The 18,815-nt window shown below is 42.8% G+C and overlaps 1 protein-coding gene across 7 annotated transcripts in view; it reads right to left on the reverse strand.

The window, feature by feature from the left end:
* LOC142102086 (epithelial discoidin domain-containing receptor 1-like) overlaps nt 1-18,815 on the reverse strand; it is a 47,825-nt gene that overhangs the window by 18,787 nt on the left and 10,223 nt on the right. For 4 of the 7 annotated variants that reach the window (XM_075186637.1, XM_075186642.1, XM_075186636.1 and 1 more), the window contains exons 2-3: nt 2,395-2,522; nt 1,102-1,204 (exon numbers count right to left, since the gene is read on the reverse strand). In XM_075186637.1, the coding sequence (XP_075042738.1) occupies nt 1,102-1,204; nt 2,395-2,522 (231 nt within the window). Of the gene's footprint in view, nt 1-1,101; nt 1,205-2,394; nt 2,523-5,128; nt 5,384-5,500; nt 5,637-18,815 lie in introns of those variants that run through there. The other 3 variants (XM_075186640.1, XM_075186638.1, XM_075186641.1) reach the window with 3 other exon arrangements.

Below are 18,815 nucleotides of genomic sequence, written 5' to 3' on the forward strand. Positions count from 1 at the left end.
AAAGTACAATGATGCTGGGAGTTGGCGTGGGGGGGGGGGCACTGCTACTGGGGCAGTATAAAGACTAGACTCACGTGTACAGCAACACGGGTTATATAAAGTAACACGTTTATATGTATCCAGGTGCTCTTTGCTGTCCAATATACATTTCATCAACAGTTTTATTCCTATGAGTTACGCAGGTTGACGCAGCCTATTTCTTGGGTGCACCTGGACAGACAGACGGATCAGATAAACACAATACATGGTTCCTGCTTTTAGCGAAAACATTTTTTACAGCTTGACTATGGCAGCGACGTTATCTGCAGCAGAACGTCCTTTGCTTTCATCTCGGAACTGTAAATCTCGAGAAGTCTCGTACAAAACAAGTAAACACTTTCAAGGGCATCGGACAGTGGCTATCCCTATCATTACTGGCTATCCCTATCATTACTGGCTATCCCTATCATTACATGTGCAAAATTTACATCTTCTTCAAAGAGCCGTTTCATGTTACATGTGGCAGCCATCTGAGGGGCACCGTAAAAGGTATTCTACCGAAACATTATGTGGCCCTTTACCGCCACCTGAAACTCTTCTGTTTGATGTGATTGGTTCCAGTGTTCTGAATGGTATTAGTAAAATGTTTTAGCTTAAAGAGAATCTTTCATCCAGAAGAAACCTGCATTTATTTGATTAAGCATGTGCGGAAACAGGTGAATATTGTTTTCTGTTTCCTGAGTGCAATAGCAGATAGTGTCATAAAATACAATTTTATCTACAACACATTCGGCATGATATGGTCAGGAATGCTTTTAAACATTGAACTGGGGCTAATCTATAAAGAACCGTGCCACATGTCTCCGCGAAGTCATTCCTCATGGCTTCTAATAAATATTAATAATATTGAACCCACAAAACTGCTGCCTTGACTGTGTAACACTTTAAAGGGAACGTATGCCTCATTGAAGCTATGAATTGGTTCCCATCGGTGAATCATATAGAAATGTGCATGGATTTTTACAGGCTGACCGTCACTTAAGCCAAGTCTGGACATGACTTGAGACCGCGTTTACCCAGGATGCACCTGTCTAGGCTGCCAGTGGACTGAGCATCTCTCACCTGCTATGTTTGGCTTCTGTAGAATCGGACCAGGCGCTGGATGCTGTGATGTCGTCATCGAGGATGGTCCTGTCCTGCATTCCCAAGGCATAACGGCAGGTAGCTGCAATTAACAGGGAAAGCGTTTACCTCAAAGACGACCCTCCGTTGCTCACCTAAAATTCGGGGCTTTATCTTACTGAGCCAGTCCCTCAGATTCTGTTCATACTTGTCTCCAACTATTTTACGTCACAATAACAGATTTGGGATCTATCTCCTAATTCCGCTCCTACTCTTGTCCTTTCCTATTGTAAAGCAGATTTGTTTTTTTTGTTTTTTCACTGCAATCCTAGCTGAGTCCAGTTCCATTCTATCTCCTAACTCTAGTCCTGGTTTTGCTTTTAATCTGTCCTATAGATGTTCAGCTCTGTCTACAATTACACGTATTTTGGCTTTACCCGTTACCTTTTTGGATGTCTCTGTCCATCCTTAGAGGTGTAATAAATCATTATTTCAGCCCTGACAATATTAGTTCTACCACCTCTCTCTTATTATAGGGGAATCACTATAAACGCAGGTGCCCATGCCTGTCTTTTTTATGATGCCAGCCCTGCAGTTTTTGCATCTATCCCCAAACTCCAATTTTAATGTTGCCGCTACCTGATCTAAAAGGCCTGTTTAGTTTGGTTCTACTCCAAAATCTCAAAAGGTTTCCAAAAAGTTTATAAAGTATCTCAGCCTATCATGATCCCGACTCTGCAGATTTTCATTATAGTGTCAAAAAGTGCTGAGGGTCATTCAGTAAAGCTGCAATCCCATGAAAATTTCAGGTGTGTTTTCTTTAAATAAAGTGGCAGCAAATTTTTTTTTTTTCCTTCAGACTGCTAATAAAGATTTATGATTCTGGACTACCATGGCAACCACAGTCACAAGGCACATGATGTAGTGAACAGAGAGGGTTTGGAACGCCTCTCTTAGCTCTATCTGTGACATTCTCCTTTTCCCAACCTCTGCCATCACATGACATGCTGAGAGTCGGTGAGCCTGTGTCTGTGAGACATTTTTTGTTTGCCAAAGAGACATATTTTGAAAGGGAGATAATGATTTGTAGGATAGATAAGAAATTATCAGAGATGTATGCCTAAAGGTACTTAACTTGATATTTAAAGGACAAAAATAAATCTTCTATATGAGATTGCAGATGTAAACTAATCACCATGTTATCTGCATTTTAGGAGTCTATGTTGTTTTCTGTCACAGCCCCATATTCTGGATCTAATCAGGTGATTAGAACCAGATCCATCCTAGACTTACATGGATCAAAGTGAGCGTCGGGTTCAGCCAGGCAGATGCCAATGAGCAGACAGAGGGACAGAAGTCGAGATACCATCTTCATATCTCCTGTCAGTGATGTCCCATGTAATATTGCTTCATAGTTCTTGCTGAAAGGATATAATATCATGTTACATAGAATAGTATAATAATCAGATGCTGCATTCTAAAATAATCATGAGTATCCACACACTGAATGCTAACATATAACTGCATTATATATAAAACACTAAATAAACACACTGCTCATTATAAAGGTACTGAATATATACACTGATAATGATCACACTGAGATATATAATGATACAGAGTAACACTGAAAATGATCGCTCTGTACTGTATAATGATTTTATATATATATATATATATATATATATATATATATATATATATATATATATATATATATATATATATATATATATATATATATATTGGGGGATCCAAGAACTGTGTGACTTTGTGTCTGTAATAACAGTGCTTGGTATTCGGCATCCCTTACATAGGGGCACACATTTACCACAATGCAATATATTCACAATTAAGCACCAGAATCCCATTAGCTGGTGATGAGATATTACCATGTATGGGGCACAACATATACAGGGACATTCCTGATGTTCCAGGTGCCACTTATAAATATATATATGTGTAATTTCTGCATATTACATTAAGGGATAATGGTAAAACAGAAAATTACACATCTATAGGAGGTACGGATCTAATACAGAGTGACACTTGTGGATGATGCACACTGGTCCAATACAGGGTCTGACACTTGTGGATGATGCACACTGGTCCAATACAGGGTCTGACACTTGTGGATGATGCACACTGGTCCATTACAGAGTCTGACACTTGTGGATGATGCACACTGGTCCAATACAGGGTCTGACACTTGTGGATGATGCACACTGGTCCAATACAGGGTCTGACACTTGTGGATGATGCACACTGGTCCAATACAGGGTCTGACACTTGTGGATGATGCACACTGGTCTAATACAGGGTCTGACACTTGTGGATGATGCACACTGGTCTAATACAGGGTCTGACACTTGTGGATGATGCACACTGGTCTAATACAGGGTCTGACACTTCTGGATGATGCACACTGGTCCAATACATAGTCTGACACTTGTGGATGATGCACACTGGTCCAATACAGGGTCTGACACTTGTGGATGATGCACACTGGTCCAATACATAGTCTGACACTTGTGGATGATGCACACTGGTCTAATACAGGGTCTGACACTTGTGGATGATGCACACTGGTCCAATACAGGGTCTGACACTTCTGGATGATGCACACTGGTCTAATACAGGGTCTGACACTTCTGGATGATGCACACTGGTCTAATACAGGGTCTGACACTTCTGGATTATGCACACTGGTCAAATACAGGGTCTGACACTTCTAGATGATGCACACTGGTCTAATACAGGGTCTGACACTTCTGGATGATGCACACTGATCTAATCCAGGGTCTGACACTTCTAGGTTATACACACTGGTCCAATACAGGGTCTGACACATCTGGATGATACACACTGGTATAATACAGGTTCTGACACTTCTGGATGATACACACTGATCTAATACAGAGCCTGACACTTCTGGATGATACGTAATGGTGTAATACAGGTTCTGACACTTCTGGATGATATACACTGGTCTAATACAGGGTCTGACACTTGTGGATGATGCACACTGGTCCAATACAGGGTCTGACACTTGTGGATGATGCACACTGGTCCAATACAGGGTCTGACACTTGTGGATGATGCACACTGGTCTAATACAGGGTCTGACACTTGTGGGTGATGCACACTGGTCTAATACAGGGTCTGACACTTCTGGATGATGCACACTGGTCCAATACAGGGTCTGACACTTGTGGATGATGCACACTGGTCTAATACAGGGTCTGACACTTGTGGATGATGCACACTGGTCCAATACAGGGTCTGACACTTGTGGATGATGCACACTGGTCCAATACAGGGTCTGACACTTCTGGATGATGCACATTGGTCTAATACAGGGTCTGACACTTCTGGATGATGCACACTGGTCTAATACAGGGTCTGACACTTCTGGATGATGCACACTGGTCTAATACAGGGTCTGACACTTCTGGATGATGCACACTGATCTAATCCAGGGCCTGACACTTCTAGATTATACACACTGGTCCAATACAGGGTCTGACACATCTGAATGATACACACTGGTATAATACAGGTTCTGACACTTCTGGATGATACACACTGATCTTATACAGAGCCTGACACTTCTGGATGATACGTAATGGTGTAATACAGGTTCTGACACTTCTGGATGATATACACTGGTCTAATACAGGGTCTGACACTTGTGGATGATGCACACTGGTCCAATACAGGTTCTGACACTTCTGGATGATATACACTGGTCTAATACAGAATGACACTTCCAGAAGATGCACATTGATCTAATATAGAGACTGATACACTTCTAAAGTACACATACTGATCCTATACAGTCTGATACTTCTAGATGATTCATAATGATCTAATACAGAGTCTGACACATCAAGAGGACACACAATTAATTAATACAGAGATCAAGGCATTACTATAGGTGAGGCCTAATACAAAGGCTGCCACTTCTACATGGCACTTCTACTTCTAATTCAAGAGTCTACAGAAGGCATAATGAAATAATACATACTGCGCTACAATGTTTTCAGAGCTCTCACTGCCTGGGATGCAGAATACAACTTGCACCCAGGAAAACAGGTCTCAGTCTGGATAGAAAGTGGCAATTTACAGCAGTCTCCCTAAGACAGTGCAGTGTACAAGTGTGGACATGTCAGAGAAGGCATCAGATTCACAAAGCGTCTCTCACAGACCCTCCTGCTCTCCTCCCCTGCGTGCAAACACCTGCCCGACAGCCCAGCAGACAGAGCTTCCTGGTACACTTCTCACTTACTAACCACTTTCTCCCTCTTTTCTCATTGTCTGTCCCCACTTACTGCCCCACACACTCATATTACCTGCCCCCCTCCCCTCATACCCCCTCTCCCCCTTCTGCCCCTCATACCCGCTCACTTGTGCAGTGTCCCAGGTAATCCTAAGGATAGGACATATCCAGGTCTCTCTCCCAGGGGACAGACAGGAACTAAACTATCTCTAGTGTCTCCCTCCTCCTTCTCCTGTTATTTCTCCACCCCCACCTAGCAGCATTCACTTGTCAGTCACCCCTCCCCTCCATTCTCCTTAACTCATTCCCTCACTCTCAGAGTCTTCATTTCACTGCTTATTAAACCTCTGACACTAGCTGACTTTCACTGTCTGTATCCTAGGTGTCCCGTTCCAGAGTCTGCAGGTGTCAGTCTATGCACTAAATAGTGGCTATTCAATGGCTATTTAGGGGCTCTAAACCTGTTGGTTGCGCCCACACTAATGGGCACAGGTTCCAGGCGGCGCTGAATACACCCGCTTGCACCCCAGTAGCTGTGCTGAGAGTTGTAGTGTTATTTGTTTACTGTATTGTACTATGTTCTGTACGGTGCGGCGGACTTCATGTGGCACCCTGTAAATACAAGTTGTTTATAATAATAATAATAATGCACTACATTCTGCACTAAGACTGAGCACTACAAGTATTCATTGTTGTAGTGTGAAAAAAACTGAAGTCAGTAAAATGAAACCAATGTAATCTCAGGACTAAGGACTATAAAGTGCAGAACGTATGTATGCAGGTACATATAGATTTGACTATACAGCACCAATGAGCACTGTATATAATTGACTAGGGAACAACTAAATACCTGTGGCTTGGAAAATATTAGATAAAAGGATGAGACTGCACCAAAGAGCTTACAATCTGCTGTTTCATGTGCAAAGGACCACTTAACTGAAAATGCAAGTTACCATATATAAACGGTGGTAATCGTTTTCACGGTTGCCACTAATCCGACATCGACAATACAAAGAAAATCCGAATTTCCGAAAAACCGATTGGAAAATAAACAGACTTACCTTGAACCCGACGCTGGAGATCTCCGATTGGATCACCATGCTGACAGCAAGTTATTCCGATTGGACAAGTGTTCGACACTGCAGCTTGATGTCATCGCAACGTCTGTCTATAGAAATTTAAAGCAGCAATGTCGGGTTAAGTGTTTAAACACTTAACATTAGGGGTCCCCATATTGCCGCTTTAAATTTATATTGACAGACGTCACGATGACGTCAAGCTGCAGTGCCGAACACTTCTCCAATCAGAATAACTTGCTGTCAGCATGGTGATCCAATCGGGGATGTCCAGCGTCAGGTTCAAGTTAAGTCTGTTAATTTTCCAATCGGTTTTGCAGAAATTCGGATTTTATTTGTAGGGCTTGTCGATGTCGGACTTTTCCTCATCAATCAAGCGTACCCAACCCGATATAAAAGCATACATGCCAACTTTCAAAACTTCGGGAGCCTCCCGGGAATTCCGGGAGAGTAGGCAAAAGACACTAACATTCACACATAGTTATGTAAACGTTCCTTTACCATAACATAACTTTAAACATTCTATACACATTTCTGCTGAGTTATTATAATTTTTTGTGATCGGGTATTTTCTGAAGAAAGTAGCTTAAAGGAGGCCGAGCCATTGAGTAGGTTTACTTACAGGAACTTTGCTCTGTGTAGGGAAATCCCCCCCCATCACATCTTTGTTACAAATGTCTCTAGTCTGAATTAGGGGACCATTGAGATCAGGACCACACAGTACAGAATACAAATTCAAAATGAAAGTGATTAGGATTACAGGGATCTAAGTCCATAGTTGCCTAATCTCTTGGAATGTCCGGAAGACTCTTGGAATATTGAGAGACCTCCCGTGAAGTTAGGCTATGTACACACTACAGGAAAAATAAACAATTAGGCATTTACCAATAACAGAAAAAAAAATCCCAATCAGCATGCAGATTCATGTGTACACACCGTACATGATTTACCTTCAGATCTCTGCTCTTCATCTGTCATAACCATCTGCTGAAAGTGACAGCTGTCCTGGGGTATGGTGTCCTAGTTTATACTAAATTGTCGTTCCAATTCTGCAAAGTGCATACACATTGCAGAATTAGAATGACATTGTTCCATCGTTGAATGAGATTTTCAAGTCAGTTTGAAAATCTCGATGAACGATTTTAGGTACCTTTATGTACTTTTATGTACTGTGATATCGTCTGAAAACACAATAGCGTGTACACTGGAACAATGAACGATTATCGTTCCAAAGCACATAAAGGGGTGACTGATATATATGCTCTTCCCAAGTCCCTCGCTCTGCTCTCAAAAAAACAACAGGGCACAGGCTTCTTCTAAGCGCAGTGGGCACATGTGCAGAACCACACAGAGGTTAGAGAGTGGCATCGCTAGGCCCCTACCCAAATTTTGCTGTGGGGTCGGCGATACACTGATCCGGCACTTGGGGGAGGTAGAGAGCCCTGATTTTTGGGCATTTCATGATTTGGGGGATGTCTGTTTTGGTTCTGGTCTCTACATCCTGGAGGGGCTATAACGACCAGAATCAAAAGTAAATGATAAATAAATATGGGCTACAAGATCATATTACAAGCTTAAGAGATGATTATCCCCCCCACCATTTACACATATTAGAATAGGGTTTTTTTTATCTCTGTTTATGATGCTGTGTTGATAGGAAGAAGATCCCTAAAGGAGAGGAGCTTTACTCAGCAGCCACGGCAATACGTGATAGACGCCAATATAAATCAGGCGCATCGCCGGATACAGGGGCACATTGATAAACAGCTTTATACAGCTCAATGACTGGGGTACGCCAGCAATATACTGACCAATGCGTCATCTCATATATAAAAAATGATCTTGTTGGGTTAGCTGTTCTTTGAACTAATGGGAAATAATAGGACTTGTGTTGTTAATCTTCTACCAAATCTCCATGACACCACAGAAAATCAGCTGTGGAAACATTAATGGCCATTACAAATCTGCAATAAACGATCATTTTCTTCCTCTTTTGTGACATTACATCCTTATTTATGAGCCTATCTGCATGGGTTTGCCCATGACTTGTCACGATGGCAGCAACTGCAGGAGTCTAAAGCTCTTCTTCTTCCAATGGAAGGAGTTGGGTAGATCGGGACGTACTTACCGGCAGTAATGCACCTTATCCTGCGTCCACATGCAATGATTTTGTATTGTAAGATGAGGGAGCATTACCAGATCATTAAGTGACCAAAGTGCCCCTTTCTCATTCTTGCCGACTCTCTTGGAATGTTTATGAGACTCAACGAAATGTTCAGGAGACTCTGAAAAGTCCAGGAGACTCCTGGAATGTTCAGGAGACTCCCGGAATGTTCAGGAGACTCCCAGAATATCCAGGAAAACCCAGTATCATCATCATCATCATCACCACCATTTATTTATATAGCGCATACTTGCCAACTCTCCCGGAATGTCCGGGAGACTCCTGCATTTTGCGAGAGTCTTCCGGACTCCTGGGCGAGTGTGGCAATCTCCCGAATTCTGCCCACTTCACTAGGAAGTGCCCCACTTCCTAGTGAAGTGGGCAGAATTAGACCCCAAACGCTGCGATTCCCGCCCCCCGCTGTCAAATGTCATTACGTCGCGGGGGCGGGGGCAAAATGACGCAATTTCGGTGCCCCGCACCCCGCACGCCCACCTGCTGCAGAAAGTCTCCCGGACACCAACTTAAAAAAGTTGGTAAGTATGATATAGCGCCACTAATTCCGAAGCGCTGTACAGAGATCTCACTAAATCAGTCCCTGCCCCATTGGGGCTTACAGTCTAAATTCCCTAACACACACACAGAGAGACACACTAGGGTCAATTTGTTAACAGCCAATTAACCTACCAGTATGTTTTTGAAGTGTGGGAGGAAACCGGAGCACCGAAACCCACGCAAACACGGGGAGAACATACAAACTCCTCACAGTATGTCCAGAAGATTCCCAGAATGTTTAGGAAACTCCCAGGTTAGTGGATGATTTCCTGATATCCCTGAAACCATGTCAGCCATGACAGCATTGGGTAGAACGCAGCTTGATGATGTAATCCATGCCGGGTGGGCGGAGTGTGATGACGTAATTTGCATCTCTGTGCTGTGGTAGGTGGAGCGTTATAACATAAGTTTCATCATTAAGTCCTGACTTATCCTCCTCGTCTCCCACTTCACACGTCCTCAGGTGGTTAAGATTGGTTGAGGTTTTAAAGTACCAATGTAATAAATGTACACATGACATCTAGAAATGGAATAAAGACATGGAATAAAGACAGTCCCGATGACTCTCATGACTTATTTAAGACATAAGGCACCAACAAGCAGTATTTTAAGAATATACTTAATTAAGGGAGTAGTCCAAAACTGATGGTGGGTAGGACTTTGAAGTGATGTTTCTACTTATACCATCATGTGCATTTCTGTCTGGCCCACGATCCTGGCGATGGAAGGGGCACACCTATATAGGTGTATGAAGGTTATATAAGCACCAACATTGGATTTCTTTCTGGTTAGTAACTTGTTTATTGGTTTTCTGCATTTAAGATCTGTTAAAATGAGGCTCTAGGGGAAGTGAAACAAAATTTAAAAGACAGAAGTCGAGGATGTGAAAAATAGGTGAATGATAATAATTGGAAAAGTAAAAGATAAAGTGTTGAGAATTCTGATGGCTCTCAGCTTACTCCAGGGACTCAGACACTGGGGCTGATTTCGTACTCAGAACACATTTATATTCATGACCCCAATGTGCGTGAAAGTTTCAGTTTGCCCAGAAGGCTTTGTGTCTCTCACTCTGTGGTTCCCTGTGTACAATGAAAACTGCCGAGTCAGATAACAGGACTCCCCCTCCCCCTCTCCCTCCCCCTGCCCCCTTCCCCCTTTATCAAACTGCAATCTCTGATTTATGCCGAAGGGAATTTGCCATGTAAATCACACCAAAGCCACTTTAACATTTTTTTTAAGCATTCTCATGCGATTTTATTGAAAACTCAAAATGAGCAAAATAATATTTTGAGATAAGTCACTTTAAAGCAGTGGTTCTTAACCTGAGTTTGATCGAACCCCAGGGGTTTGGTGAGTTAGTCTCAGGGGTTCGGCGGAGGTGTGTGTCCATTCCATTCACCAGGGTTGCCAGGTGCATTAATATACTTTTGGCTTTCACACAATACTTTTATGGCATTGTCAATGGTTCACCATAAGAAACTGAAGGCTATTGACGAACATTTATGGCAAATTCTAAAATTTGTTGCGTAATTTATGGCAAAAAATGCCATACATGGCACGACCTGGTCACCCCACTCGTATGATTCGTGACGTCACGCTCAGCATGGCCATCATTGACTGCTAGCTTGGCCTTGATATCTGTGCTGCAGGGAACTTTGTGCGCTCAGTAGTTAACTTGTGTCTATCGTGATTGTACATCATTTGTGGTTTCCTTTTTAATATTCCAATCCCTTCGTACTATGTCGAGCAAAATAAGAAAGTGGTCGGACAAATACGTATAATATGGATTCACGTGTATAACAAAATGTGATGGAAGTCAGCGTTCTCAATGCATGATTCGCAATGCCAAGTTGAGCAATTCTAGTCTAGCACCGGCAAAACTAAGGGAACACTTCCTAAAGCTGCATGGAGATGGGAAATACAAGAACACAACGATTGCTGAATTCAAGGTGAAGAGAGCCAGATTCGATGAAAGGGCCACTCTGCCTGTTTTCGGCTTTGTACCCATCGACAAACTGATCTTAACAGCATCATACGAAGTTGCATACCTGATCACAAAGCGGAGAAAACCACACACCATTGGTGAAATACTCGTAAAACCAGTTGAAGATGGCGAATATCATGCTGGGAAAAGCTACTGAAAATAAGTTGTCCCAAATTCCTCTTTCAAATGACACCATCAGCAGTAGATGACAAGAGCAATGACATCTTGGCTCAAGTAGTTGCCGAACTGATTTCAAGCCCAGCAAAATTCAGCCTCCAACTCGACGAGACCACCGATTTTCCAATCTAAGCCAGCTTGTTGTATTTGTGCGCTATGTGAAAGACAACATGATAAAGGAAGATTTTTTTATTCTGTATGCCTCTTACAACAACAACTAAGGCAGCCGACGTGAAGAAACTTGTGGATGATTTCTTCAGAGACAACAATCTTTCCTGGGATATGGTTTCTGCAATTTGTTCGGACGGAACTCCAGCCATGCTGGGACGAAACTCTGGTTTTGGTGCGCTGGTGAGAGTCGCTACACCACACATCATTGCTACGCACTGTGTTCTGCACAGGCATGCGTTGGCAACAAAAACCTTGCCTCCAAAACTGGCAGAAGTATTACAAATTGTAGTGGAATGTGTTAACTATGTGCAAAATAGTGCTCTGAAGCACCGCATCTTCAAAGAGCTGTGTAATGAAATGGGCTCTGAATTCGAGGTACTTCTGTACCATTCTAACATTCGGTGGTTATCCCGGGGAAAGGTGCTGAATAGTGTTTTTGCCATGCGCGTGGAATTAGCCCTGTTTTTGGGAGAGCACCAACATTGTCATACAGATTGCTTCGAAAAGTTCATTCTCATTTTGGCGTACATGGCCGATATCTTCGATGCTCTCAATCATCTCAATCAACAGATGCAGGGGGTGGAGTCAACATCATCGAAGCGGAAGAAAACCTAAAGGCTTTTCAAAAAAAAGCTAACTTTATGGAAACGAGGAACAGAGAATGGTAACTTTGCAAACTTTCCCCTGGTGGACGACTGTGTAAGTAAGATCGAAGATGAGGAATCGGAGACATTTCTGTACCCGGGGAAATGAAGCAAGCAATTGCCATGTACTTAGATGAGCTCGCAAAGTCTCTCGACGGATACTTCCCAATCAGAGAGTCATTGCCAGCAGGGGTGAGACAGCTGTTCACATCTAGTGTTGCGACAGCAGGTGTCAATGATGAGTAACTCAACGAAATCATTGAACTTCAGCAGAGCCAGGTTCAACAGCAACTCTTCAGAACAACAACGTTCTCAATGTTTTGGTGTCACCAAATCGTACCGTACCCTCTTATTGCTAAGAAAGCCCCTGAGATACTCATACAGTTTGTTACAACGTAATCCTTTTCGAGGATGGTAGACATAAAAACGAAAAAAAGAAACAAACTTTGTTGCGAAAATGATATGAGAGTGGCATTGCAAAGGTGAAGCCGCGCATTTCTGAACTTGTCTCTAAAAGGCAACAGCAAAAGTCACATTGATTTGCAGTAAATATTTAATGAGATATGTATTTGTGTGACATTCATGTTTTGTTGGTTTTATTCTGTGAACACAGTGATTTTATGTGCAACTTATGCATGGTTCATTTTATGCACTAATAAAATATATATCTCTATGTTTTGAATTTGAAAAAAATTTTTTTTTAGTTTTCCAACTATGAGGGGTTTGGTGAATGCAGGTATGAAACTTGGGGGGGGGGGTTCAGTACCTCCAACAAGGTTAAGAACCACTGCTTTAAAGTTTTAATTGAAATGGAAAAGTAAAGGGAGACTTATACTGTCTGTATTTCAAGTGTTATTTGTGGAGTATGTACTAATAAATACATTCGTTTGTACAGCGAGAATGTGTAAACGTACCCCCTTGAAAAAAAATAGACCAGTCCCACCTCCAAGCTGGCGTTTAAAACATGTTTTGGGTTTTTTTTGCAATGGGAAAGTTAACACCTCCAGGTTCCGCACCTTGTAGTCAATTTAAATATCTCATTCACACAGACTTAATCAAGTTTTGCACCTTTGTACTGATCCAAATCTGCATTTATCCATCTAAACATTCAAATTGGCCAAGCTGCTGAAATGGACCACACTCTTGATAAGCTACTCTCCCACTATGTCCAGGACAATCCTGAATTTCAGCAGACTAGGCCACCGTCGCAGATCTCCTCCGGATCCTGCCATGCTGATGCCATTTGCATCGCAGTATGTCATCAAGACCTCGTCCCCCCTGCTGCTTGTTGACACCAATTCCGTCTTTGCGCAGCTGCAGATGGGGGGGTGTGAACGTAAAACGTACCAACACGCACCTCCACCCCTGCACGTGCCACTTGGGGAGGTTCAAAAAGTGGGCAAGTATGCACTATAAATAATACATTATAATACACATTATAATACATTGCATATCAGAATCAGAGGTAAATGAAGGCTTCTGGCGGTAGAGCACATTGAAAATCCCGAACAAGAGATGCTTCTGGAACTGGAATACTTTGCAAATCCAGAAAAAAGAGATACATCAAGCACCTGCCATTATTATACACTGCAGATTCAGAGATACATCATAGTTCTGGCTCTTGAAAATGTTTAATATGCAGATCCAGATATACATGCTTCTGACACAAGAATACACAGATACAGAGATAAATAAAGGCTTATGCCCCTAGAATACACTGCGTATACAGAACCAGTGATGCATCAGTCTTCTGGAAGTCGAACACATTACATATTCAGAGCAATAGATACATAAAGCTTCTGACACTAGAATACATTGTATATTCAGAACCAACGATGCTATGAAAATAGAGGTTTTCTTGACCTCCAGTCTGGTGTTAAACTGATTGCTTTTCACAAAGTGAACAGCATACAAGTAGGAAACTAAGTTCAAGTTTACCAAATATGTACCCCTTGCAGTTCATTTAAATATTGTGTTGACCCAGACAAGCTTTAGCTGTTTCTACTGCACCTCTGGCACTTTTGCAACTATACCATTAAGCATATGGAACCCACAATCCCCCCCCCCCCAAGGCTTTTCTACTCTGCCGACATGTAACTCACCATTGTCAAGTTTCTAGCGCTAGAATATAATGTGTATGAGAACTAAATATTAAAGTATTTTGCCTCAAGAATACATTATAAATTAAGAACTATTAAGGGAGAGAACATACACACTGGGCACACAGATAAGGCCATGGTCGGAATCCAACTCATGACGCCAGTGCTGTACGGCAGCAATGTTAACCTGCATTTTTTAAATGTTTAAAGGTTTGTTTTCAAATTGTTTACATTTTTTTAATACTTTTATATATTTTTAGCCCAGAGCATCAGCAAGTTACCCTTTACTCACCTGCTCCGGGTAGATTTTGTTGATACATTGAGGTAATAAATGTTTTTTTCATAGCAGAGATAAAAAAATATAATCTTTATCGCTAGCAATCTGTGTATTGTTGATAAATAGTCCTCTGATGCTTCTGGTACTGGAACACTTTGCAGATAAGAACCAGAGCTACAACATGACTCATGGAATTAGGATACATTGCAAATCCAGAAGCAGAGATGCATCAAGTCTCTGACACTAGAAGGCAGTGGAGGTGGCTGAGGAAGAGCCACAAGCGCCTTGGTTTTGTAATACTGTGTCTAGATGTACGGCCCACCCTGCACAGTTCAAGTTACACACCTGCCGCATACTTGCCCGCTCTCCCGGAATGTCTGGGATACTCCCGAATTCCATCTAGATATGCTGGGCGAGCAGGGCCGTAGCCTGGACTGGTAGTGGCAATTTTGGGTGTACGAACAGTGTGGCTATGACAGGCTGGGTTGATGATACGAAAAAAAATGCAGGCCCCCCTCTTCCGCGACAAAAAACAGCCCCATTCTGAAAAACGAGGGCTCTTCCCAAAACACCTCTGGGGGTAGGGTAGTAAAGTCTAAATTGATGGGTTAGTATTTCTGCTGGTGCACTAAAGGTCCCAGCAAGCCCTGGCATGCCTAAAGTGTTTGGGTATGCTGGCACTTGTAGAACAGCCGTGTGGCCTGTCAGCTTCTAATTAATATAGAGTGACTTCACTCTGATTGGTCAGAGAGCAGGAAAGCCGCTCTGTATTGGTTAGCAGTGGGGTATAATCTGAATGAACTCCAGCGATACATTTGGTCCACGTTGTTTGTCATCCGAAATTGCTGCTACCAGCCAAGACTATGCATGCTGGTGATGGCAGCACTTTTTTGGGAGGGGGACACTCTGTGTTTTATATATATATTTATTTATTTAATGCCTTTTTTTTTTTTTTTTTTTAACACTTTGTGCTAATGATCTAGAGGACAAGTACATAAATACGCATTGAAACGTCCTTTCCCTCTACTATTCTGCCTCTTCATACATAAAGAGGTGCAAGTCAGGGATACGCGAATATTACTGACATTTTTCGTGTGCCTGCGCAGTACAAAAAAAAAGGATTTTATTCTTAAAAACAGGGCTTGCGCCCAACTCTAAATGACCCTGTATGCATGCAAACTGCACAAAAACACCCATATTGCTCCATAAATCTATGCACACATGTGCAGCAAATTGAGGCGCGGTGAAGGCTCAAACCAGAGTGCTCATTCTGTGCGTTATAAACTCCCGCCATTGTGTACCCTCAACCGCTTCTGGCAGATAAAATGTGTTGGTGTCTTGAGAAATATCTCAGACTACAGTGAAAAGCTGAGAAAGAGGAGGGGGTGTCAGATAAAAGGAGCACGAGGAGCGGAGAGAAGGGGGGGGGGTGTTGAGTGTAGGGGGCAGTGGGAGAAAAAATAGAAGAAGCAATGAGGAAAATCAGGCAGCAGCACAGAGAGATGTGAAATACAATTCAGGTGCTCTCAGTATAAGAGATAAAAGGCCTCTGGCTGTTTTTTATTACTTTCCTGCAGAGCAACTTTCTCTGTTTAACCCCACCCATGCCAGACACCTGTTTTCTTTTTTTTTCTTTTTTTAACACTTCCAATGACAAATGATGGGAAAGGTCCATTGTTAACACTTCCCCTCCCAAATAACTGGGACAGTCTCCCTGTTAACCTATTCCCTGCCAAATGTGAGGAGTAGTCTGATTTTTAACCCTTTCCATGCAGGGGAACATCAGCTTTGCTTCCTCGTAAAGCACCCAGCAAGGTGGAGACTTGCTGCAAGATGCTTATCTGTAATTAACCCTTTGCCTCACTGAACCACCAGCTCAGGGCAGAGACCTGTGATTAACCCCATACTTGCCAAATCTCCCCCGAAATTCGGGAGAGCAGTCAAATATCCCACAAACGGCATTTTTCGGTTAAAAATGATGTCCCCTCCCCACGACAAAAACAGCATTTTGTCGCTGGGGGTCGGGGCCAAAATGACGCTATTCACCGCGCCCCGTCCCTCCCGCCCTCCAACCACGCCCCCCTGCCTGGGATCACCCGGAAAGAAGTTTAAAACGGTTGGCAAGTATCATTAACCCCTTCTCCACCATACAGTAAAAATCGAGCAGTGAACGCACAAAAGTGGTGCACACAGGCGCATGACACGCAAGGTATTATACACATGCACATACACACGCAGGGTTTGTCTCTCTCACACACACACACACACACACACGTGTGTACACATGACAGAAATTCCTGGGTGGTGCAATCACTCCTGGAATAAATGAAACAGGATCTTTGGCTCCCAGCTGTTTGCGAGATTCATGGCAGGGGGGTTGGAGGGACCTTATGTCTGTATGTGTTTGCACTTAGGCACATATGAAATTTACCATTTTATGCCAACATTCCGTCACGATACTTAAAACAAGAACAGAACAGCAGCCACTGAAAAAAGTTTATTTGATTTACATGTTTAGAATATGAGAGTGACAGCAGCTTTGTGATTAATCACAGCAAAATGAATATAAACACATGACTTTTTTATCCCTCAAACTCACATCATTGGTGAACTATTCTAACACGGTTAAAAACAACAACACATACTAATAGAAAACAAAATTCTTCATTGAATTAAAACTCCAGAATGTATACAGCAAAAGAGGAACTGTCACCATGTAATAGCATAAACACACACAGTCGTCCAAATGACTTTAAACCTAATTCATCATAAAGTTTAGAGTCATAGTTTAGGCCTCTCTTTATGACAATGTGGCTATAAGGATGATTTTGTATCGCTGCGATAAAAAAACACTTATTTATCAATAAGATTTGACCGGCTCAGCTAAGTGATACATGCACGCTTGCCATCTTATATCTTCTCCCCTCCAGGAGAACCCAGAGGGGAAATGAAGTACAAATACCGAGGAGGCGGGCATCGCGAATCGCGTCATGGAGGTACCCATCCCTCCTGCTTCATTAGGAAGCGGGCGTGATGCAGGAGAACGACTTGCTCTTCTCAGGGGTCTACTGGCAAATCCGGGAGAGTGGGCAAGTATGGCCCAAAGCAGTAAGGGTTAACGTGCCACTTTGAAGGGACAGTCTCGGTGAAGAGGCACATGTGTGTGAGACGGCTAGCCGCATGCAAGTGTCAAAGGCCTTTGTTGACAATTACATTAAGTTTATGCATAGAGTCAATATTTGCAGTGTTGACCCTTCTTCTTGAAGACCTCTGAAATTCGCCCTGGCATGCTGTCAATCAACTTCTGTGCCACATACTGACTGATGGCTGCCCATTCTAGCCTAATCAATGCTTGGAGTTTGTCAGAATTTGTGGGTTCTTGTTTGTCCACCCGTCTCTTGAGGATTAACCACAAGTTCTCAATGGAATTAAGGTCTGGGGAGTTTCCTGGCCATGGACCCAAAATTTCGGTGTTGACCCCTGAGTCACTTAGTTATCACTTTTGCCTTACGGCCATTGTGCTGGAAAAGGCATTTTTCGTCACCAAACTGTTCTTGGATGGTTGGGAGAAGTTGCTCTTGGAGGATGTTTTGGTACCATTCTCTATTCATGGCTGTGTTCTTAGGCAAAATTGTGAGTGAGCCCACTCCCTTGGTTGAGAAGCAACCCCACACATGAATTGTCTCAGGATGCTTTACTGTTGGCATGACACAGGACTGATGGTAGCGCTCACCTTTCCTTCTCCAGACAAGCATTTTTCCAGATGCCCCAAACAATGTGAAAGGGGATTCATCAGAGAAAATTACTTTACCCTGGTCCTTAGCAGTCCAATCCCTGTACCTTTTGCAGAATATCAGTATGTCCCTGATGTTTTTCCTGGAGAGAAGTGACTTCTTTCCTGGCCTTGTTGACACCAGGCCATCCTCCAAAAGTCTTCACATCGCTGTGTGTGCAGATGCACTCACACCTGCCTGCTGTCATTCCTGAGCAAGCTCTGCACTGGTGGTGCCCCGATCCCGCAGCTGAATCAACTTTAGGAGATGGTCCTGGTGCTTGCTGGACGTTCTTGAGCGCCCTGAAGCCTTCTTAACAACTATTGAACCTCTCTTCTTGAAGTTCTTGATGATCCAATAAATGGTTGATTTAGGTGCAATCTTACTAGCAGCAATATTCTTGCCTGTGAAGCCCTTTCGTGCAAAACAATGATGATTGCACGTGTTTCCTTGCAGGTAACCATGGTTAACAGAGGAAAAACAATTATTTCAAGCGCCCCCCCTCCTTTTAAAGC

The sequence above is a fragment of the Mixophyes fleayi genome, chromosome 9 (genome assembly GCF_038048845.1).
Source record: "Mixophyes fleayi isolate aMixFle1 chromosome 9, aMixFle1.hap1, whole genome shotgun sequence".
Lineage (NCBI taxonomy): Eukaryota > Metazoa > Chordata > Amphibia > Anura > Limnodynastidae > Mixophyes > Mixophyes fleayi.